This window comes from Anguilla anguilla, chromosome 6 (genome assembly GCF_013347855.1).
Source record: "Anguilla anguilla isolate fAngAng1 chromosome 6, fAngAng1.pri, whole genome shotgun sequence".
Taxonomy (NCBI): Eukaryota; Metazoa; Chordata; class Actinopteri; order Anguilliformes; family Anguillidae; genus Anguilla; species Anguilla anguilla.
In genome coordinates, this window is record NC_049206.1 from 55,571,769 (window position 1) to 55,595,768 (window position 24,000).

Below are 24,000 nucleotides of genomic sequence, written 5' to 3' on the forward strand. Positions count from 1 at the left end.
CTTCTCGACGTCGGACGGGAGAGCACGTCAGAGCCCGTTTCAGGAGCTGAGCTGGGCTGGGTGGCGGGGCGGGCGGGGGACGGGAGGGGCTGGATAGAGACGTGTTCTAAAGTGACGGGAAGCGGCCTGCTCGCTGAGGGTCGTGTTGCGTTGACGCGGCCTCCGACGAGCGACGTGTCGCCGAAGCCGTCCTTTTGAGCCGCCGTGTCACCCGTCCGCGTGCGTCCAAGCCCCCGGCAGTCTTCATTCCGCGTTCTCTGTCCCCCCCCCACCCTCACAGCACAACGCTTAGGTCAATCTCATAGCACACGCATAACCCCAGAGCCGCAGAATGAATATTTAATCCCCCCCCCCCCCATATCAGTCTGTCCATCTGTCAGCCTTTCGTCATCATGAGCGTCTGGATCCGCTTTACATTACATCTACATTTCGCCCCGTTGAACAGAACAGCTCTTACCCAGAGTCGCCCGCAAGCATTTCTCTCTTCTTCTTCTTCTTCTTCTTCTACAGTCCATTTACACGGCTGAGTATTTTCACCGAAGCGATTCAGATCGAGTGCCTCGCTCACGGGTACGATGGCGGCCCCCACGACTGGGAACCACCCCCCCCACCCACCCACAGCGAGCCCAACTCCCCCGTCATTATCCCTCCCCGATACCGCCACGCCGCTCTTACTGCGGAATAACATTAGCTTCAGAAATGGCGCAGTGTGTATTTCTGCCGCTGACACTTATGTGGAGTTTTGTGGTTCGTTTTTCGGGGTTCTGAGTTCATAACTTTAATAGACAGGCGGTATTTAGTATGCCTCTGGAAGCCGTGGTGTTGATGGGATTTTCTGTTAAAAGGAACTGTGGGTTTGCCACAGTACTGTAAGCCAATTTCTAAGCGGAGTATAGTTAATTTAACAAGTTTAGCGGGTAATTCTAATTATAATATTTATTTGCAGTATAGGGCACTTTTCCCACACAGCATTCAAAACACCAAAAGAAAAATGCAAATAGTTTTAGTTATTATCCAAAATAAGTACTGCGGTTACGCAGAACGGACAGCCGAACGGGCTGAGTCACAGTCTACTGCAAACCAATAGTGTCACACCGTCCCACTGTCGAGTCGTAACACTTGCGGCAAAAAAAAATAAAAATAAAAAAGCTGTTGAGACAGTGTGGTTGTCAGGGACGACGGGCACACTGCGGCTTGCTGTGCTTGTGTGCAAACAGTATTTTATTGGACGGCGGGCGAGCCGTCGGGCCGAGGAGCGAGGAGGGGGAAGGCCGGAGGGAACGCGGGGGGGGTCGGCTGTACTCCGCAAACACGCGGGGCGGGGTGCGAGGCATCGGGTCGGCGGTTTTTTAACGCGGCTCGCTGTCCCTCTGTTTGTTTTCCCACGACGCCGCAGGCCTGGACTACAGGAAGCTGACGGACGAGGGCTCGGACCCCCTGCTGGCCCTGGAGCCCGTGCTGACCAGCCAGAACGTGCTGTCCATCTCCAAGCTGACCTCCCGCCTGCCCCTCGCCACCTCCGGCCACGGGGGGGCGCTGTCCTCCAGCGCGGTGCACGCCGCCTGGCTGGGCAAGCTCTTCTGGAAGGGCGACGCGCAGCTGCTGAAGACGCCGCCGCGGTCCGACCCGGAGTTCCTCCAGGCGTACAATGCCTGCGCCAAGTACCTGGACCGCCTCCTTCCCGCCGACGCCGTCGCCTTCGTGGACGGCGTGACGTTCTCCCCCGAGGCCGCCGAGCTGGTGAGTCCGCCCCCTCTCTCCCCCCCCCGCCGCCGCGGGATTTGGCGGTAAGCCTCTCCTCCCTTCCCGCGTACGGGCGGACGGGATGCCGTTCGGACGCGCCACGGGCCTGCTGGGCCGCGATAATAAAATGGGCGATTCCATGGCTACTGCCGTTACGAACGCTGGACGTTTGCGTGGTGGAGTCTAGTATAGCTGCGTAATAGAGACTGATTATGGGGTTATTTCCTCCTGACGGTTGTAAAAGCGTATATCAGTGTGTATTACACGGCTGTATTGGACTCTACCAAGCAGATATCCTGCTGCTGTAATGTCAGTTTCTGTGGACGTGCCCAAATATGGATCTGACGGCCATTTTATGAAATCTTGCTGCTAGAAAACACAGGAGCTCCACCAGTCATGTTGATGACAACCCGCAGGACTACGCAGGCAGTGATTGGTGGGTAGTTTCCAGCTGTACTTCTGGGCTCCCTGTGGGTGCTAATGAGAAGTAGCATCCACCACTCACCGTTGACGTTGTTCTATTGGCTGTTACGATGAACCAGCTGCTTCTGCTAGACCATCATTACCCCCCTGGGAATGCAGGTGAAAATTATGGCTAAATCTTTAAAGTGGTGACCTTTGTGCTGAAAGTGACGCACTGTCCCCCGAAACGAATGCTCCTTAGCATGTGCGAGCGGGAAAATCGATCGGACCAAACAGCAAGCATTCCCTCTGACGGTCCCTCTGGGTCTCAGCCAGCCGCTCCGAGGTCCTCCAAGACGTTTCCGTTTTAGAAAGCCCCCCTGTCCCCCGTCCCCCCCCCCCCCCAGTGCTGCTCACTGACACAGCAAGTCTCCAGAACCGAGCCTTGCGGCGGCGGTGGTAGCGCATTTCAGCCGGGGCTAATGCGGACCGACAGGCCGTCTGCTCGCGCCGGGCTAGCCTAGCGTGGCTAGCCTCTTCTGTCAGCCACCGGAACGGGGTTGGGGGGGTTGGGGGGGATGGGGCGGTTGTGGAAATCTGTCCTCCTGCAGGTTTCCGAACGCCGCGTAGAGGCCCCCTCAGCCTCCCCGTCACGCTGTGTGAATGTGTAAATAAATGAGATCTTCCCTGCGCTGCGTATGGCAGCTCGCTCGGGGGTGGGGGGGGGGGGTGGGGGGCGGCGGGGGGGAGGGCGGAGAGCACTGCCAGCTCTCACAAGACAAGCAGGCAGCCTCTCCCGAAAATGAGCCCGGCTGTACAAATGTGTGAGATTTCAGCGGAGCAGGGGGGATGCTGTTGGGGGACGGGGGAGGGGCGTTACGGGGTTTGCTGGTGATGAAATTTCTCCCCAGCCCTCTGACTTTTCGGTTTAAATACCGTACAGATTCGCCATGGTGTCCCTGCCCCTGACAAGCAGCCTAATGCTTAAAACAAACCCAATAAGATGCAACCATGCAACTCTATTTCCACCATCGACTTTTTCCCCCCCAAAAAAAACAACAAACTCAGAGTTAATCGTTATCAGCAGGCTTGCCGATGCCGCCGACGCGTTGAGGGAAATTTCCGGAAAGATCTCTTCACGGTCTCGGACCGCCGCCTCCCGTTTCGCCCGCTCGATAAGATGTCCGACCCGTCGCCGCTCGCTAGGGCTAACTAGCGCCGCGCTGCAGTTGGTGAAGCCAGTCCCGTGCTCTTCCCATGCCTTCTGTATTTACTGCACTTGCTGGTTTTTACCCTTTTAACTTTGTTGGGCTCTGGAAAGACGCTATATAAATATAATGTATTATTATTATTACTCTTTTAACTTTGTTGGGATCTGGAAAGACGCTATATAAATACAATGTATTATTATTATTACTCTTTTAACTTTGTTGGGATCTGGAAAGACGCTATATAAATACAATGTATTATTATTATTACCCTTTTAACTTTGTTGGGCTCTGGAAAGGCGCTATATACGTATAATGTATTATTATTATTATTACCCTTTTAACTTTGTTGGGCTGTGGAAAGGCGCTATATACGTATAATGTATTATTACTATTATTACCCTTCACTTTGTTGGGCTCTGGAAAGGCGCTATATACGTATAATGTATTATTATTATTATTACCCTTCACTTTGTTGGGCTCTAGAAAGGCGCTATATAAATAAAATGTATTATTATTATTATTATCCTGCACTGGAGTGAGAGGGAACCTGCATGAGGCCTTATCGATGCATTACCGCGTAGCACCGAGCGGCCTACCCGTTAGCCGCAGCCGAAGAGCCCCAGACGAGCGAGGCCGTGAAAGCCTGTACGTTTCATTAAAGGGGGAGATGGATCCCGTTTAAGAATATAACTGTTACAGCCGGAGAGAACGGTGAAGAACCTAACGGGAGCTCGGCGGAAAAGGCGGGCTGTGACTAAGAGCCGTGACGATGGCGACGGGCCGTGTTCACCTGTGTGTTCTGAAGGGCCCGGAGAGAAACCAGCAGGGAGAAACCAGCAGTGAGGCTACCCAGGTGGCCGGAGAAACCACCACCGGAGCACAGCTCTCAGGCGATTTTAGTATGAGCTCCGGAGAAGACAGCAACCACTCTGCTCAGTCCGCTAAATGCAAAGATGACGCAAATCTCTGAAAGTGCTTTTTATAGGAAGCGTTTAAACTGAGAATATGTGAAATTGTGTTTGTCTGGTTGGTCAGGATGGCTTGGCTGGATATCGGCAGAGGTCGGCTACATGTCAGGTTGACATTTAGCATTTAAATGCTCTCGTTAGAGGGGAGAAAAAGGGCCTTGTCCTCTTGAGTGGCCGGCTGCATGCGTCATCTCCTGTACTTCTGTACTTCCTCTGTTTCCTGTCCAGCACCTGGGAGAGCTGGAGACGGGGCTGAGAAACAACCTGGGCTCAAAGGCCTGCTTAATGAGCAATGGGGGGGGGGAGGGCGAGGGATGGGGGGGGGGCAGGCGGTAGGTGGGAGAAGAAAAGGAATTGCCATGGACCCTGAAAGTATAGTTCAATAAATACAGTGGTCACGGCTACCTGTGATGTGTCAGTAAAGTGATTATGTACTCATGTGTATCCTTTTGTGTGTGTGTGTGTGTGAGCAGTAAAATTTCCAGTGTTAATTCAACTCCAGTTGGGACCATACGTACTCTGTAAAAGTTGATTTTTTACTGTACCTTGTACTGTATGTGTGTGCGTGTGTGTGTGTGCGTGTTCATATTGTCTGCTTGGGGGACAGATTGTGTCCCTCCTTTGCAGGCTCCTGTGTGTGTGATGGAAGGTGCGGGCTGTGTTGTTGCATTGTGAGGTCCACCAGGCAGCACTAAAATAGAATCACATCAGAGTGACTGTGTGGTTTATATAAATTCAAACACACATGCTTGTCCTCGAGTTATTTGCTCTGACAATGTCGAAGGGTTAATACGTATCATATTCCCAAGCACACATACCACAACATGCTTAATACAAACAGCTTTGAGTGGATGATAGATATTATAAAATGCGATTCGTTGTGTGAATGTAAACAGGGAGAATAAGCAGGCTTTTCAGTCATAGAGAAAAATCTTGTAAAAACAGTTTTTTGTAAATCCTCAACTGAAATAGGCTTCTTTCACACATTCGGGTGTTTTTCTCTTTGCCCCCAACAAAGGTTACACTTCAGAGCTTCATGTTTGTCTTATTAATACACCTACACCTGCCGACAGGCATCTTGAAGGTGTTTGTGTGCTTTCCCAACGAACTGTAGCCATGGATATTTGACCCCCAGTCCCCAGAGAGAGGCTAGATGATTGTCATGAAGATTCTTGAGTAATGAACAATGTCAGCGCTTAAAATGGACGTGGCATCGTGACCAGTCCTTTCACCTACGACCTGACAGTTATATAAACATTGTGTTCTTTTAGCCGGCGCTCTTACCCAGAGCAACTTGCAACTGAAGAGAAGAACAGCTTGGGTTCACCTGATTTACATGACTAATATTGCCAGGCCTGACTAGCGACATTAAAGATGCAGCATCGCTAAATCATTAGTGCAGGTTAACTACGCTAACAAAGAACCAAAACACAAATTCTAAAATGCACAGGAAATAACGTAATGAGCCTTAAGAAGAGAAACATAAATCATAAAATAGCCGTAAAAACATCAGGGCCTGAATTGATACGAAAGGAGGGAGCGCTGTGGGGTGGGAATGGGAGGACAAGTGAAGCCACGTCAACTTTATTTATAAAGCACATGTTAAAACACATTTCTGTCCCATTAGCCTGTCCAGCTAGCGTCTGTCCCGTTAGCGCCTGTCCAGCTAGCGTCTGTCCCGTTAGCGCCTGTCCAGCTAGCATCTGTCCCGTTAGCGCCTGTCCAGCTAGCATCTGTCCCGTTAGCGCCTGTCCAGCTAGCGTCTGTCCCGTTAGCGCCTGTCCAGCTAGCGTCTGTCCCATTAGCGCCTGTCCAGCTAGCGTCTGTCCCGTTAGCATCTGTCCAGCTAGCATCTGTCCCGTTAGCGCCTGTCCAGCTAGCGTCTGTCCCGTTAGCGCTTGTCCAGCTAGCGTCTGTCCCATTAGCGCCTGTCCAGCTAGCGTCTGTCCTGTTAGCGCTTGTCCAGCTAGCGTCTGTCCCATTAGCGCCTGTCCAGCTAGCGTCTGTCCCGTTAGCGCCTGTCCAGCTAGCGTCTTACCCGTTAGCGCCTGTCCAGCTAGCGTCTTACCCGTTAGCGCCTGTCCAGCTAGCGTCTTACCCGTTAGCGCCTGTCCGGCTAGCGTCTTACCCGTTAGCGCCTGTTCGGCTAGCGTCTTACCCGTTAGCGCCTGTCCAGCTAGCGTCTGTCCCGTTAGCGCCTGTCCAGCTAGCGTCTGTCCCGTTAGCCTGTCCAGCTAGCATCTGTCCCGTTAGCGCCTGTCCAGCTAGCGTCTGTCTCCCGTTAGTGCTTGTTCAGCTAGCTCCCGTTTACGCTGAGCAGCTGTCGCGTACTGCGGCACTTCCGACCGGTATCCATAGGGACGGTTGGCAGGGGCGGGGGGGGGACTAAAAGAAGACGTGATTGATGCTCTCCCCGCACGGCCCATTAATTTCAGACCCTCGGCGGTCGTTCCGACCCACCGTCCCTCTTTAACCGGAGATTATCGCGCCGAGCAGCCCTTCGCCTCGGACGCTGATAGCCCGCGCCTAATCAGAGCCGAAAATCCATACGGAAAAGTGCAGGAGCCGCAAACTCTGCTCCTCATTTCGCCCGGAGATCCCGCAGCACTATTAGTTTCCCCTCCTCAATCAATGGATTCCTTCTCTCTGGCTCCACCAGGTCCCCAACCCTGCTCCCCCCACCCTCCCCCTCCCACGACCACCACCCATCTTTAATGGGTGCAGGCTAGGCCTTAGTGGGGGGGTGGGGGGCAGGCGTCACTGTCCATGCGAGCGACCGATCGATGGCCGAGGTCCAGTGACACTCACCGTGTAGCTTTACCCACAATCCTTCACGCGACGCACATAGAAATGGGCCCCGATGAAGCCGTCCGTGTGTCGCTGAAGACTAATCAGGCCACACTGCCGCGGTCTCACTGTAATCCCCCATTTTCTCTCCCTCTTAAAAAAAAAAAGAAAAAAAGAGCAGAATGAAATTAGAAACGTGCTGTAGATCTTATTAAGCAATGGAGTCCTGGGGGACCGGGAGAAGAATATAGGATGTTTAAAATATCCTCGTGTGACTCGAGCTTGAGCGTCTGGTAAAAAGAACAAACCTCCAAACCCCCCCCCCCCTTCCCCTCCCCCTTCCCCCTGGCATCCCAATCCTCCGTACCAATTTGAATTCATTTACGTACTCTAGCGGCCATGGAAAACATATGGTCGTCACAATTTGTGTCGATTAAAAAAAAAAAAAGGGAGGGGGAGAAGGGGGGGGGGGGGGGGGGGGGGGCGCTTTAAATTTAATCCTGAAATGCCTTTAGGGTGAGTCGGTTTCCAGTTTTTCCGATTTCGCCTGCCTCATCTCTAGAATAATTTTTCTGGTGGTTCTCTGCATGGTTCGAGTAGGTGCGTGTGTGTGTGTACATTTGTGCATCTGTCATACAGTCTAGACATATGGGTCCTATGTGTGATGAATGCAGTATGAAGTGTGTGTGTGCGTGTACGTTATATGTCTGTTTCACAGTCTGTACTTGTTGTATATATGTGTGTGTGTTGATAAACAGTGTGTACGTACTGTGCGTGTGTGTTAATAAACAGTGTGTACATACTGTGTGTGGGTGTTAATAAACAGTGTGTACATACTGTGTGTGTGTGTTAAACAGTCTGTACATACTGTGTGTGGGTGTTAATAAACAGTCTGTACATACTGTGTGTGGGTGTTAATAAACAGTGTGTATATACTGTGTGTGGGTGTTGATAAACAGTCTGTACATACTGTGTGTGGGTGTTAATAAACAGTGTATAAATATTATGTCTGTGTCTAAGCCTTAGGGAGCGGTGCTCACACACCGTGTAGAGTCTCTGGGGACCTGTGTACGTGTGTGGGAGTCTGAGTGCCCGTAAACAGCAGCCGTATATTTCGTCTGTAGTCCTGCATCTGTATGCTGGTGCATGTGCGTGTGTGTTTATGTGTGTGTATCTGTGTGTGCGTGTGTGCGTGCGTGTATCTGTGTGCGTGTGTGTATCTGTGTATCTGTGTGAGTGTGTGTGTGTGTGTGAGTGTGTGTATGTGTGTGTGTGTGTGTGTGTGTGAGTGTGTATGTGTGTGCATGCGTGTGTGTGCGTCTGTGTGTGTGTGTGTGTGTGTGTGTGTGTGCGTCTGTATGTGTACGTGTCTGTGTGTTCCCTTGCGTAAGATAAGATCATGAAAGGAGGCCTCCTCTCTTCACTCCGGTCCCGTGTTGATCCCCCTCTCCCTTCTTCTCCTCCCCTCCTCTCCTCCCCTCCTCTGCTCAGCTGTCGGTGGACGCCCGGCGGGAGGTCACTAAGCGGGCCCTGAAGGCCATCAGACAGTTGAGCGAAAAGTCGCGGAAGAAGGGCGGCGACGAGAGCGGCCAGCTTCCGGAACATTCTGCCGCCGGCTTCGACCAGGCCCTGCAGCACCTCCAGCAGTCCCTGGCTCACCTGGACACGCTCAGTCACCCTTTCATCGCCTCCCTCAGGAGCAGCGAGGAGGTGAGGAGAAACGAGACCTCCTCCTCCTCTGAGGGAGGGAGGGAGGAAGGTACACAGAGACAAGAGACTGAGAGAGAGAGAGAGAGAGAGAGAGAGAGAGGGAAAGACGAGAGAGGGAGAGAGATGAGAGACAAGAGATGGGGGGGAGAAAAACAGACAGAGAGAGAGTGTGTGAGAGAGAGAGAGTGAGGGGCTGAAGAAAGAGAGTGCGATAAAGAGGTGGATAAAGGGGGAGGAGGAGAAGGAAAGCGGGCTGTAGAGAGCCTGCGTAGGAAGATGAAATGGAGGGATGGATAGAGATAGTGAGACAGCTTTTTTTCCTCTCTCTGATGTTGTGTTTGCAGTCTGCTTCAGCACTTGAATCCCTAGTTTCCCCCCAAATGCCGAATGCCTTTTATTTATTTATTTTTATTTTTACTTCTTTTTTTTTTTTGAAGAAGCGAGCAGATAAGAGCGTCGTCATCCGTCAGCGTTCAGAGCAGGCCGATTATCCCCGCGCTGTCCGCCGGGGCCTCGTTCAGGGTCGACCCTTTTGATTGGCTTAACAGCTCTCTCGCCGCCGCTTTTTGACTTTCAGCCAATGGCGGCCCCGGTTTTGCCCCCCCCCCCCCCGTTCGGTTTTGGCCCGCTTCGTCGCTGATTGCCGAGGTCGCGTTCGTTTGGGCGTGAATGAGGGAGACGATGAGAACGCGCGGCGTCGCGGCGAGGGAGATCGGGCCCTCTGGGGACGGCGAAACCGTCCCTGTAATTTTACCCGTCGCGGTCACGGAGACCCAGGCGAGGTCATCTGAGATTTTGAGATAGAGATCCGCGTTTGATCTTACCGCAATCATTTACATGAAGCGCCAGGTTTTTAGGTAAAAAAAAAAAAACTTTATGGATTTCTTGAGAAAGTCGATAGCTGTTTAAAATCTTACCTCTCAGAGACCGTTAGTTTGAGCGTAGCGTCTGTGCAGCAGGTGGGTGGCTGTTATTGATGCAGTTTACCGCTTTTTTAATCTCTCGCAGCTCTCCGCAGTGCCTTTTAACTCAAGGCACAAGGACATCTATTTGAGCCGGTGTTCACCCCCCCCCCCCCGCCCTCCTCCTCCCCCCCCCACCCCCCCCACCCCCCCAGTATGAATCCAGCAAAGTTATTGACCAGAGACTGCGAGGAGAGAGGAGCTGTTGTAAGCAGAAAAAAAACACTGTCAGTTGCATTTGTGAAAATAGCCAGAGCTGCTGCATTAGGCAGCTGGATGTAGGAAGGCAGCAGTTTTATTTCCAAGTGTTGCTTTCCCTCTCTCTCTCTCTCTCTCTCACTCTCTCTCACGTTCTCTCATTCTCACTCTCTCTCTCTCTCTCACTTGCACGCTCTCTCTTTTGCTCTCTCACTCTCTTTCTCTCTCCATCTTCCTTTCATCCTCTGTCTCTGTCTCTCTCTCTCCATCTCCCTCTTTCTCTCTCTCTTTTTTCTTTCTCTCTCTCACACTCTCTCACTTGCATGCTCTCCCCCCCCCCCCCCATTCCAGGAGCTCTCGCAGAAGTACAGCCGTCTGTATGACGTGTCCAGATCGGACGGGGAGAAGATCCACCTCCTGGCGGTAACCATGCTGATGGACGGGCGCCCACTGGGCGACGTGCAGCAGCTGCTGGAGGTGGCCGTGGGCCCCTTGGACATCTCCCCGAAAAAAGTGGTGCAGGACGCCATCCAGAGGGTCGTCTCGGCGCTGAGGTACCCCCCCACGGCCCCCCCCCCCCGCCCCACCGCCACTCTCATTTCACTCTTTCGCCCTTTCACTTTTTCATTAACCTCAAGTCTGGCAAAATCTGGTGGAGGTCGCCTGAAGAAACAGGCCGCTACAGTCTCAGAACTACCCACTCTGCCCGCCTGTTTCTCACAAAGAGACAGAAAGAGAGACTGAGAAAGAGAGAGGCAGCGATAGAAAGAGAAAGAGAGAGACAAGGAGAGAGGGGAAGAGACAGAGAGACTGAGAGAGAGACTGAGAAAGAGAGAGGCAGCAATAGAAAGAGAAAGAGAGAGACAAGGAGAGAGGGGAAGAGACAGAGACAGAAAGAGAGACTGAGAGAGAGGCAGCGATAGAAAGAGAAAGAGCGAGACAGAAAGAGAGAGGCAAGGAGAGAAGGGAAGAGACGGAGAGAGACAGAGAGACTGAGAAAGAGAGACAGAAAGAGAAAGGCAGAGAGAGAAAGAGAAAGAAAGGCAGAAAGAGGGGGGGAAGATGGAGAGAGACACAGGAAGAGAGAGGCAGAGAGTGAGAGGGGGAAGATGGAGACAGACAGAGAAAGAGGAAAAGAGACAGAGAGAGAGAGAGGGGGGAGGAGACAGACACGTAGCCGGTCACAGAATTCACAGGGAGGGAGGGCAGCCCCGGCTCCACCATTATCTCCGGACGACGGGCTGCAGGCGTTCCGTCTGGAGCAAAAGGCCTTCTGTCTGAGCACAGCCACAGAGCTGGAGCTCAACCACAGGGCTGGAGCTCAACCACAGGGCTGGAGCTCATTACATTGCATTACATTACATTACATTACATTACATTACATTACATTACAGGCATTACATTACATTACATTACATTACAGGCATTACATTACATTACATTACAGGCATTTGGCAGACACTCTTATCCAGAGCGACGTACAACAAAGTGTATAACCATAACCAGGAACAAGTATGACGAAACCCCCTAGAGAGAAGTACCGGTCCAAGTACAGGGAACAACCGCATAGTTCAACTTGGACCCTGAAGGTTAAACTGATTAACACTAACACAAACAAGAACGGCAATAACACAATCTATGGAAAAAATACAAGCAGCAGTTAAGGCGTCGCGTGTTTACTGCAGACGGATCACGAGCGCTGTTCCAAACAGTAATTCCTGCGAGTCAGGTGCTGAACTATTGATTTTTAAAAAAAATTTAAAAGTCCCTTCACTTTTCTCCCTTTAAATGGCCAGAACACCCGTTCTCAAGTTAAAAAAAAAAAAAGAAAAGTAAAGAGAGCTTCGGATGCCAGATTGAAGTTCACCCAAATTGTGCAAGTTAAGGTCCTTTGTTCTTTGGGCTCGGTGCAGTCTTTTGCTCCAGGACCAGATGGACCCGCGAAAAAAAAAAAAAACCTGTCATAACACTAAAAGCGCCGTTCGCGCTACCCGCCGCCGGACCGTTTATTTATTTAACAGCGCCATGAATTCGTAAAGAAGACCCTTACAGTTTAATCAGGAGAATCAAAGCCAGAGATATTCTTTGCAGGGGTCTGATTCGGGAAGAGAGCTGTAGAAAAGGTCCTGTATTTACCAAGGGAGCCGGCTAATTAACATTCAGCTTTGCGGGCTGTTGAGAAGTCGCTCTTGGTGAATCGTTGGCAGGCGTCGCGGGTCCTCCGTTCCTTACGGTGTTAACGCACGCTCGCACACTCGCACGCTCGCACACGCGCGCTTTCCACGTCCGGCCGATCGATTTCGCTTAACGCCTTTACCCCGCGGATGTTCTGAGGGAACGCGTGGAGATCGGCGGATATAAGCAAAAACGTGTGCGTGTTTATTCCGCTAATGTAGCGCACCTTAAACACCGCGGAGCGGCGAGGGGAACGGAGTGTAAAGCTGCGGTGGGAAACGCGCCCTCGCGCGGCTCGGAGGCAGCGTGACGAGGACGTGATTGGTCGGCTGGCAGATTAAAAGCGAGTATAACCGCATGTTTAATTGGACTCAGTCAAGATGGCCTCTGGCAGTTTCAGTTTAAAAAAAAAAAATGAATAGATGAAAAAGTCCAGTTGGCGGACAGGTGCGGGGCGTCGCCCATGCCCGTTTCGTGTTCTCTCGGCCAATCGGGTGGTTCCCCGTGCGTGAGATTAACCGGCCTTTCCTCATTAAAGCGAGTTTGAAAGCAGTGGCGGTTGAGCGGAGAGCTACGTGCTAGTCGCTTTAATAATTAACGTTTTTTTTAATTTGGTTTATTTCGTTTGAACTCTGCTTTTTTTTTCTCCTCGGCTTGCTGCTCGTGGGACAAAACAGACATCCACCCCCTCACCCCCCTCCCTCCCCAAAGATGAGACTCATGGTTTTTAAGTTTAGTCGAGAAATGAAGTCCACAGGGGATTTATCAGGTTAATTGCATAATGGCTTTTTCTGCTCTCACCTTGGAGCTCGTAGCTGGCACGCATCTGCACTGGGAATAACGGGAGATGATAAAAATTTCACATGTCGGTTAAAGAAAAAAAAAAAACTGAGAACCTCAGTAGTGTTGTGCTTATCCTATTAGGCAGTTTTGGGTCACATTGCAGAACTTATGAGCTGTGTGTGTGTGTGTATATGTGCGTTTGTGGGTGTTTGTGTGTCTGTGTGCGTGCATGGGCGTCTGTGTGTGCGTGGGTGTGTTTGTGTGTGGTGTGTGTATGTTTGCGTGTGTGTGTGTGTGTGTGTGTGTGTGTGTGTGTGTGTGTGTGTGTGTGTGTGTGTGTGTGTGTGTGTGTGTCTGTTTGTGTGTGTGAGGGGGGGAGTGCTGTGGCTTAATAAAAAGAGCTTTAAAGCAGAGATGAAAACAAGGTGTGCAGAGCTGAATTTACTGCACTTATTTATTTCATTGGACTGAAATGGGAAATATGCAGTGTGTGAGGAGGTCTAATAAACATCCCTTACTCCTTAACCCATGGGCTTCAGCACCCGGAGAAACAGGCTTACCTGCTACTCTACTGTCCTTAAAGCATTTGTGAGTGGCCGTATGCTAGTAATAGCGTAGTCGTAGTACTAGCAGTATTGATATTACAGGAAGCTCATTCGCTTTCTCAGATGCATTAAGCAGTGTAGTGAGAGTTATTTCTGGGTTTAATTCACTGTCAGGTGCATCCACAGCTCTACCTGCATGGTAGCTCAATTTCTTTTGCTGGGGTGAAAAAAAATAGCAGACATTTAATAATTTAAACTCGTTTTTTTTGTTTACCTCGTTTTTTTTGTCTTCTGCGGCTCTGTCTTTCCCCCGCGTCTCCGCCCCGTCCTGCGTACTGGCGCCTGGGGTTAAGCGACACTTCATTTGCGTCTCCGTGAGAAATGATCCCCCGTAATGAGCCTAGCGCGGAGCCCGGCTGCTGGCGGGAGCGCCGGGGGGGGGGGGGGGTCAGCTGGGAATTCTGGGAATGGCGTCCGCGGCGGCCGGGCGGTGTGTTACTGTACCGCCATGCGGTGGAGCGAGGCTCTGCCGGGGGGGCCCTCGGCGCACAGCTGTTCTGCCGAGCGCGGCGGCTCCACCGCGGTTAGCGCCACTGCTGCGGTTGTACCCGTGCGAAGATCGACGCCGCCGCGCTAGGCTGTGGAGACTGGCGGTAATGCGGCGTCTTCTGACAAATATTAATACAAAAGCTTGACATCTTCAGGCGAACGTTAATACTGTATAGAAGCCAAATGTCTCCAGATGAACGTTAATCCAGAAGCCTAACGTCTCCAGGCGAACGTTAATACGATAGCCTAACGTCTTCAGACGAACGTTAATCTGGAAGCCTAACGTCTTCCGATGAAAGTTAATCTGGAAGCCTAACGTCTTCCGATGAAAGTTAATACAATAGCCTAACATCTTCAGACGAACGTCAGTCCAGAAGCCTAACGTCTTCAGACACGCAGTGTTTTGTGGTCTGGTTGTCTGCCCCGATCCTTCAGATGGTGATGGCATTCCTCTGTTCCTCCACAGCGGAGACGAACGTGCTTTGACAGACGGCACAGACCCGCTGACGGTGCTGGAGGGAATCGTGACGTCGGTGCACGCAGACGTCCAGAGCGGGTAAGCAAGCCCTACGCCTCAGAAGAAGCTGCTGCATTTCCTGTTTCCTGTTTTAGCATACAAATGTGGGAACAAGGCCATTTACACACCCGGATATCAGCACAGAACTTCACACAGCCTGATAGCGCAGTTATTTACACAGCCTGATTTCAACACTGTCAAATACACAGCCTGATATCAACACAGTCCTTTACACAGCCTGATAGCAGCTCAGTCATTTACACAGCCTGATATCAACACAGTCCTTTACACAGCCTGATAGCAGCTCAGTCATTTACACAGCCTGATATCAGCACAATCCTTTACACAACCTGATAGCAGCTCAGTCATTTACACAGCCTGATATCAGCACAGTCCTTTACACAGCCTGATAGCAGCTCAGTCATTTTCCACAGCTTGATAACACAGCCTGATAGCACAGTTATTTACGCAGCCTGATATCAGCACAGTTATTTACGCAGCCTGATATCAGCATTTTGGCATCAGCGCAGTCAGGCTACACGCAGCTCGCAGTATTAGCACAGCTGTCGTCCTGATCAGCCCCGTGTGCCCCAGCACGTATCTCTGTGCTAGGAGGACAGACGGCGGATGGGGTTTCTAAGGCTTGCCTGTGCATGGGCGCAGTCCCCAGCATTGCAGAACCACAGTGGGGGGCGGGGACAGGGCGGGACGGGGCGGTGCTCTGTTCTACAGCACCAGGCTGCAGCTCTAACATGTTTATAAGGGGCATTTAAAAACGTATCCGAAAGGAAAAGACCAATTCACACAGGGCCTCAGATGCTGTACACCGCAGATACTGGCTAACAAACACGAACCGCGGAGAGTTCATCGTAAAAGATTATGTATTAAAATAACTTCTAACAATAAGATATTACAGATCATATTACAATAGCTGTCAAACGTGAAAACGTAGCAGGAATTTACATATGTCACTACACCTGGTTAGCCGTTCCCGGCTGGCTTTCCTGATTGGCCGTTCAGGCGACGCGATTCGGATTGAAGACGGGATCTGAGGACTCGCCGCCGCCGCCGCCGATGATGAAATCTAAGGCGCTAAACGAGGCGGAATTGGGTTCAGTCACACATCAGCGACGGGCGCCCGGCCGCCATGCGAGCGCTCTGACAGACTCGCTTATCATCGTTAAAAAACCAAATAAAAATCTCCATTACGGGAGAGCAGACAGGGACCGCCAGGCGAGGGGGGCGGGGGGGGGGGGGGATCTGTTCATGTGCAGGTTTGTGTGAAGTTAAAGGTAGATTTTTTTTTTTTTTTTTCGAGACAGTAATAATAATAATAATAAATGTAAATGGCGGTAAGCGGGGGCTGCTTTGCCGATTCCTCTCACGCTCAGACGCTCAGCGCTGACTGATTTGCTGCCCGCCCGCCTGCCCGCCTGCCTCGCTGTACGTTCGCTGTTCGCGTCGCCCTGAATCGCAAGGCCTGGTTGTTATCACTGGTTTTATGGCCTGCTTTTACTGTCTGACAAGTGTGCTTACAATATCAAAACGATGGTAGATAAATCAACAGAAAAACAATGAGTATCAAAATTGTTATTGTCTGAAAAACACTTTCTCCCTCTCTTTCCCCTGACTCCCTCCGTCTCTCTTTCTCTCCCCCTCTCTGTCTTTCCCTGTCTCTCTCCCCGTCTCTTTTTCTGTCTCTCTCTCACCCTCTCCTCCCTCTCTCTCTTCCCTCCTCTTTCTCCTTCTCCTCAACACTCTCTGCCCCTCTCTCTTTCTCTCTCACTCAACCCTCTCTCCCTCCCTCTCTCTTTCTCTCTCTCTCCCTTCCCTCTCTCTCTGTCCTCTCTCGCTTGCTCAACCTTCTCTCCCCCCTTCCTTCTCTTTCTCTCTCTCTCTATCCCCCTCTTCCCCCTCTCCCCCTCTCTCTCTCTATCCCCCTCTTCCCCCTCTCCCCCTCCCCCCCTCTCTCCCCTTTCCCCCTCTCTCTCTCTCACCCTCTCCTCTCTCTCCCTCTCCCCCCCTCTCCTCTCTCCCCCCCCCTCTCCCCCTCCCCCTCCCCCCTCTCCCCCCTGTCTCCCCTCTCACCCTCTCCTCTCTCTCTCTCCCTCCCCCCCCCCTCCCTCCCCCCCCCTCCCCCCCCCCCCCCCCCCCTCTCAGGGGGAGCGAGGTGTCCTCTGATGACGTGCTGGGGTGGCTGAGGCCCTTCTGCGCGGACCCCGTCCCCCCGGTGCGGGCGCGCACGGCGGTGCTGCAGGTCCTGGAGCGCGTCTTTCGGCTGAGCGAGGAGGACGCCCGGCTGCTGGTCTTCTACCGGAGCCAGGCCGTGCTGCGGTCCTGCTGGCCCCACAGACAGGTAGGCGTGGCCGCGTCCCGCCGAGCCACCTCCTCCCGCCGCCGCCGCCGTCCCCCCTAGCAACGAACGCACCACTCCAGAAAAAACCCAAAGATTGATTCAGACACTTTTTTGATCTGTGTGGGGTTTTAAAAATTTGACCATCTGCGGTCTGTAATTGCTTCTCGAATCGATATCATTTACCCCCGGTGTTTACAGAATATTAAAATATAGCCGTTCCTTCTGCCGGTGCGGAAGGCCGCTGGCACAGACGGGCGGCAGCTCCTGAGGGTGCGGGTCGGTGAGGGAGAAGGGCTGCTGGCACGATTCTGCTCTCTTTCCGCACGTCGCTGTGGGAGAGTTTGTTTGAGTTTGTTATTTTTTTTTTTTAAAGGTTGTTTGAGTGTCTCTCTCCTCCCTGTTACTTCTTTAAAACGCATTAAAGGGATGGAGGGATGAACAGACCCGCTGACCCCTGGTGGAGGGGGCCATTACTCATCCTTCAGCGAGTCTTAATGCGCCGCGTTTTTCCGACCGAACAAAGAGAATCCTGTCCGTCTGCCCCCCCCCCCCCCCCCCACTCCAGGCCCCCCGAACAGAAAACCAGGTTAAAAACAAGACTCAATCTTTCTTTACACGTCACTGCCGATTTGCCCACAGACCCGTCAATCACAGCATCGAGTGTGACATCAGAGCAGCCGGCCCGCCCGCCCGCCTGCCCGCCTGCCTCTCTTCTCTCGCTCTTCGCAAACCACTTAAGACATTTAGATGGGGACCGAGAGAGAGAGAGAGAGAGTGGAAACTTCTGGAATCGGGGGAGCGACGGTAAACCTAATTTGGGGGCGCGGGGCTTGCGGCGGTTTCCGTGGCGCGTAAATTCCGTCGCCCCGGGAGACAGGCCGGCCGAGCCTGGCCGCCGCTCCCGCGACAAAAAAAAAAAAGGCTTAACCCTTTCGTCGCCCTGCCCTCGCGAAGCAGTCTTGCCTGTGTGGCCGCACAGCCACGCTGTCTCTGGTTCGCAGAAAAACGATGTGGTTCAACTAAACATTTTACCGAAACTTTTTGAAAGTGCAATATATCGCTGTCTCCTGTCATATACTTGTCACAGAAAATACCCAGGATGCCCAGATGAGCAACAGTAATTAAAACTACAGGAGCAGGTTTGGGGGAAATGCACTGATTGGCCTCAAGCTATGTCCAATGAGATAAATCCCTTGTTTATCCAAGCCTTTTTTTCCAGAAATTTCAACCCACCCTCTTCACTCCCCCCTCACTCCCCAGTCTCCATCAAGCTCCTCCTGGTTTTCCGATGGGAAATGAAGCGTTTCTCCCGCCTCCCCAAACTAATCATTAAAAAACGAGCCGCACGTCTCTCTCACCTGCCGGTTAATATCCGAGCTGTTTTTTTAGCTGTTTTTTTTCCCCGCCACACGCGAAACGCCCTCGCTGTGCTTTTCCTCCCCGCGCGAATATGGATTTTGACAGGATCTGAGTGGTGTTTACACTTTTCCGTTTCCACACCGCGAAAAAAAACAAAAAAAAACCCCGTCGCCGCGGCTGCCGGCGGCGGCGACGATGAAATCACGGCGAATAAAGCGCGGGCGAACGCGTTCAGATGAAATTGTTTTATAAAAATGATATTAGAGGGCATTAAGAGGTCTTTAATCTCTTGCGCTACAATGGGGATTTTTCATTAGCCACACTGGGTTTAACTCTATCACACTGTTTTAATTTATGATTTGTTATATTTCCGTGACTTCAGAATTGGTATTTGTGCTGTTGCTGATGTCATACGGTGTGTATATATAATGACGGGCGGCTGAATGTGTGCATAGTCCTTTAATGAAGTAGTGGCCTTGATATTTGAGTTGCCACTGATCTAATTAGACTAATTACTTTGGCTCAGAGATCCAGATGGCTGTTTCTCTGTATGTATTATTTATTTTCCAGCGTATAGCCGAGCTGGATTTTTTTTAACTCTCCACATCATTGATTCGCTGATGAATAAGATTTTATCCAGCGCTTTTTCGTCAGGACTTTATAAAGTGCCTTTACACGTGTGCATCGTGTGTTTCATCATATAACTGTCACGTGGATGTTTAGGGGCGGATTAATCAAACTGGGTGAAAACTGGCGTAACTCGCGCCTAATGAAGTGAAAAGTCTTGGAGCGTTTACGGACCTCGCTGACGTGCGTATGTGCGCGCGCGCGCGCGCGTGCGTGTGTGTGTGTGTGTGTGTGTGAGTGTGTGTGCGTGCGTGCGTGCGTGCGTGCGTGCGTGCTCGAAACCGGAACTTTGAACACCGTCCCTGGCTGTCCACCATATGAAACCGTGTGAAATTCTGTAGCCTGTCCTAGAGGTGGCAAGTCCAGGGGTTAGAACATAACAGTGCTGTCATGTGCTTCTTCCACCCGTGCACCGATTTCGCTGAATATGTCTACCCTCCTGGCTGAAGAATTAGGTGCTGAATTAGGAAATCCAGGAGATTGGAACTAAACGGTGTGGAGGACTCTTGCTTTCTCACCTCTTGCCTGTGCCCTGGTGCGGTAATGTGTTTGGCTAACTACATCGCTGTAGAGTAAAAGAGGCCAACAGAGGGAAGTCTGAGGTTTATTAAAAGATAAATGCAATAAATGCAATGTTACACCTCCTGGGGCTTCATCCTGGGAACCACAATTTCCAAGAAAACACCTAATGGCCACATTCTGTGTGTGTGTGTGTGTGTGTGTGTGTATGGTGTGTGTGCATAAGCGTGTGTGCTTGTGTGTGTGCATGCTTGCGTGCGTGCGTGTGTGTGTGCATTGTATATACATGCATGCATACACACGCACTCTCACACACACATACGCGTACACACTATGCTTATAAAAAACCGTCAGTTATGCGACCAATTAGATTGGCTGCGGCGTCTCCCGCTGCAATCACAAAGAAGTGGTTAAAAAAAATTATTTTCGTAATTTCTTCTTCAACAGTCCTCTCGTCTGAACATTTGCTCACAAGCCACTGCTCTCAGACGCGTGGAGTGCATGCTGCCATTAGCCGTCAGTCAGGAATTAAAGCGTATTTTTCGAAGGCAGTGAAGTGTTTCCCCCCGTTCCGCATTGAAAGGCTCCCCGTCTGCTTGGCCCATTACTTCCTTTTGAATGTGCAGTGGCTGAGGTCACTTCCTTTGCCAATTCAGTCGGTTCAGAAAATGAACTGAATCTCAGTTCGTTAATTGAAAAATCCACACATAAGATTATGGGCCTTTTTTTCCCCTCCTTCTTCTTCTTCTCCATGTTTTGAATTTCAATAAATGTCGTGACTTGGCTGAATTGAAATTGAATTGACCCCCCCCCCCCCGACTCGGGCAGTGGTCAAGAAGGGGGTCCCATTCAGTGGCCCAATCGGGGGAGGTGGGGGCGGTGGGACAATCAGTCTGGTGACCGGAGACGTGTGCGTTCGGGCCTGGTCTTTGCGACCATGGACGCTGTTCCCATACGCTTAGCGCTCTCAGGTGGGTGAGCTAACCTGCGGTTATTCAGTTATTTTTTTCCCTCCCTGAAATATTCATTGGCGCCAGTTCAAAGTCATTTTGCGACTGTATTTCATATTTCATTTTTATCCATTACTATATTGCCCGTTCCTATTATTCAGTAAAAAAAAAAAAAAAAACACATTCATTCTTGTCTCGCGTCTCCCGTGTCTGGTCCTGAGTTTCCATTGGCCGAGTACGGTTCAGGGAAAATGGCCGCTGGAGTGGAGAGCGGTGCGTTTTAGGCTAACGTGAGCGGAGACTGATGGCGCGCTCTTCTGTGAGGAGGTGAATGCCTCCTTTTGCCATTGGGTCTGTTCGCAGGTCCTGAGAGACCATTCGCGGGAATGCTGGGAAGTCTTTCAGTCTATGAGATGCGAAGTACAACAGGAGAGCTAGCACCGAGTAGGGGACAGCTTTGGCCTGTATGTGTGCATCTGTAAGGGGGAGCAACCGGTGAATGTTCTAAACTGGACATTCTGACGCTGATGTAACAATCACTGCTGGTAATTGAAAGCAGTGGTAATTGACAGAGTTCTAGAACACTGACCGGCTTAGAATATTGAAAAAAATATTGGGGGGAAAAAAAAAAGCTAGTCTTAATAGGGTTAAATCCATCCTGTCGTGGGTGGGATGTGACCAGATTTCCCCACATGAGGCGGACTCCCATGCGTTAATGATACAGTCAAGGCTTGAACCTATGATGTACTGGTTGGCCCGGCCTGTACACCTGGTATAGACAACATCGTATTAGCCATTTCAGCCTGACACTCCAAGGTTTTAGTGTTTGTTTGTACGGTGGCATTCAGTTGTGTCACTTGTCTCCAGGTAATCTCCTGCAACATTCAGCAGAGATTCTGGCGGACGTGTGTCTGGAGACTGAGGCTGGTATTCAATCAGCATGTCCGCTGTTTGGATCAGGAAACCCATTACGGAGTCATTTCTAACACAGTATCCTCCAGAGCAAAGGATTATGGAGTATTAGGGGAAACGAGATAATGTAAAAATAACACTCATCTTGGTCCTTTTCACGCCTTGTTTTAAAACCACTGCAATCATACCATCACTTTCGTACGCCTGAACTACAGAAAGTACAAGTTTGTTAACAACTTATGTTTTTTTCTTCTTTTTCTAATGTGGTCTCGTCAAGGCTGTGCGCACAGTGTGCAGTATTACAGCGGCTGTGGCTCCAGCCTGTGTAAAGTGTGCAAATCGTGGAGAACATTGTGTATCCGCGCAGTGGATAAGGTGGATGAGCTGTGTGGCGGCAGGCAGGTGTTGCGATTCCATTATCATTAGAAGCGTGTGTCATTTGATGAAGTCATCAGGCTTAAGTAATGGCGTTAAACGGGACGCGAATAGGAACGGGGAATTGGATAAATGATAAATGGGGTTAACGTGCTGGGTGTAACCGGATTTTTGATCTCCGGGGGGAACGGGTTTAATTGAAAATGTGTCTGGCGACCCAAGTTTAATTTCGGAAACAGATGCCGGATGCGCCTGTTCGTCGTTCGCGGCGAAGGACGTTCGGCGTATAAACGAGGCTTTTAATTTCAGCTTTGGCCGACGCGTGTCGTTTTGTTTGAGGGTCGTCCGACGGACGTGAGCCCGATCGCGATTCGAGTCTTTGAGACCCGCAGAGGAGATCGTTATGGCGGTGTGTGTGCGGTAGCTATGCAGCTGAACCCAGGTTAACGGGTAGCTTTGCTCATCGTTTCCCAGATCCAGGAACCTGGGGCTTGTGACTCCATGGTTTTTGTGTTTATTCGCAGTTTCAGTGCTGCCATCGTACCCTTGAGTGAAGTAACTAATCCTCACTGTTTCAGTTAATATCCAGCTGTATGGGCGTGGGTTAAAAAAGTGAACGTAAGCTATGCAGTTTACTGTGAGCGACAGCGTCGACTAAAAATGGCAGGAAATCAAACTGTAAAAGGAGAACGTTCTCTTTCTCAGGCTGAAACCAACTGATTTTTTTTTGTGTGTCTGCGGCATTATAATTTGTTAAAATCTTTATTTATTTCCAGGAATGTGTCTGAGTAGACCTCGGCAAACACCTTGTTTGCGAGGACTGCAAATTAAATCTGCAAATGTCACATCTTTAAAAAGAAATATTAAAAATGTCTTTTCACCTTAACTGTGCAATATGTGGCACCACATCTGCAACTGAAATTCCTTGATGTGAGAATTTCTCTCACCGTTTGTCGAGAAAATAATTGTGGAACGTAGAAGTGGGTGTGTTCCTAGCGCCTACATTAATAAAGAAAACTGTTAAAAAAAAGGCTAATGTAATTCTAGTTCCTCACTGATAACTTTATTTACATGCATGAAAAGCTTTAGTTACAGAGATGTATTTGAGGAGATACTCTGTCACGTAAATATTATCTGTTACTACTACATGGAAGCTATGACTAACAGAAGCTCAGAGCAGGAACCCTGTCGTAACTCCTCCATGAATGTTTATGAGAATGTCTGAGAGAACAGTCAGGTCCTCATCGGTAGAGCTGCATGATCCAGCGAATCATAATCTTTTTTAAGCCTAATAAGAATAACCGTCGCCATGGCGCGTATAGGTGAGCTTTCGTCGCTTTTTTTTTTTTTTTAATCATACCTGATGAGGCGGTAAACGTCCAAGCGTCTGAGGCCATGTGAACTCTGTTGGGTGTTGATAAGACAGCCAATCAGCAGCAAGGCCTTGCATCATCCATGTGATTGGAAAAGCAAATCGCATGATTGCAAAGAAGCCGCACGACCTTGCTGCTGATTGGCTGTCTGACATAAGGCTAGAGTACATTCAGTACCTGCTAGTGTTGTTTGCTGGGAGCTCCTGTCTGAGCTAAAGGCTAAAAGCCCTCATTTAAATGCCACTCATGTCTCTTTGTGCTTTTGTTCACTTGTACTTTCTCTTAAAATGAAGGGCTTTTTTTTTTTTTGTTGTTTTTTTTCTGGACTGGACATACTGGAAGTCTCCCTTTATTGTGAGTTATGGGGATACAGAGCTCATTATCCAGTAGTGCACTGGTTAAAATGGCAATGCAAGCAATCTGCGTTTGATTTTCGCCCCAAATGGACGATGCGGAGAACTTATCGAACCCTAAAACCCCGTTGTCTTTCAAGTGTATTTTTTTTCCAGCGGTAATCCAATACGTTTGGCGCCCCCCGGAGCCTCGCTATCGAGCGGCGGGGCCTAATCCAGCACCCCGGCTGTGCTCCTCTGACTCGTCAGAACCCCCCCCCCCCCCGCGCAGACGCCAGCGAGCCGAGCGCGGCGGTCCCTCCCCCAGGGCGAGACCGCGGTCGATTTCGAAACGGTCAAGATGGCCGCCGCGGGCCGACCAGCTTGCTTCCGCGAAGAGGCTGTCTCCCCCGGCGTCGTCCGCGAAGACGAGACGCAGGAACCCGAGCTGTTTCTGTTTGGAATCGGAAGCTCTTGTTTTTTATCCACCCTCCCCCCCCCCCCCGCCTCCCGCCCCCCGCCTCCGCTCCTGAGTTCCATTACTTGGATTTGTGTTAAAGCTGTACTCGGGGTCCTGGGGTAATCTTCTGAGTCGGGCTTTGCATACATCAAAGGAGCCTTAATATTTAATTACACTCTAGGTGCTT

At 50.7% G+C, this 24,000-nt stretch overlaps 1 protein-coding gene across 1 annotated transcript in view; it reads left to right on the top strand.

Annotated features, from left to right (window-relative positions):
• nbas (NBAS subunit of NRZ tethering complex) overlaps nucleotides 1–24,000 on the top strand; it is a 190,981-nt gene that overhangs the window by 118,594 nt on the left and 48,387 nt on the right. The window contains exons 44-48 of the mRNA XM_035422884.1: nucleotides 1,397–1,740; nucleotides 8,603–8,821; nucleotides 10,333–10,535; nucleotides 14,500–14,589; nucleotides 16,711–16,906. Coding sequence (XP_035278775.1) covers nucleotides 1,397–1,740; nucleotides 8,603–8,821; nucleotides 10,333–10,535; nucleotides 14,500–14,589; nucleotides 16,711–16,906 — 1,052 coding nt within the window. The remainder of the gene's footprint in view (nucleotides 1–1,396; nucleotides 1,741–8,602; nucleotides 8,822–10,332; nucleotides 10,536–14,499; nucleotides 14,590–16,710; nucleotides 16,907–24,000) is intronic.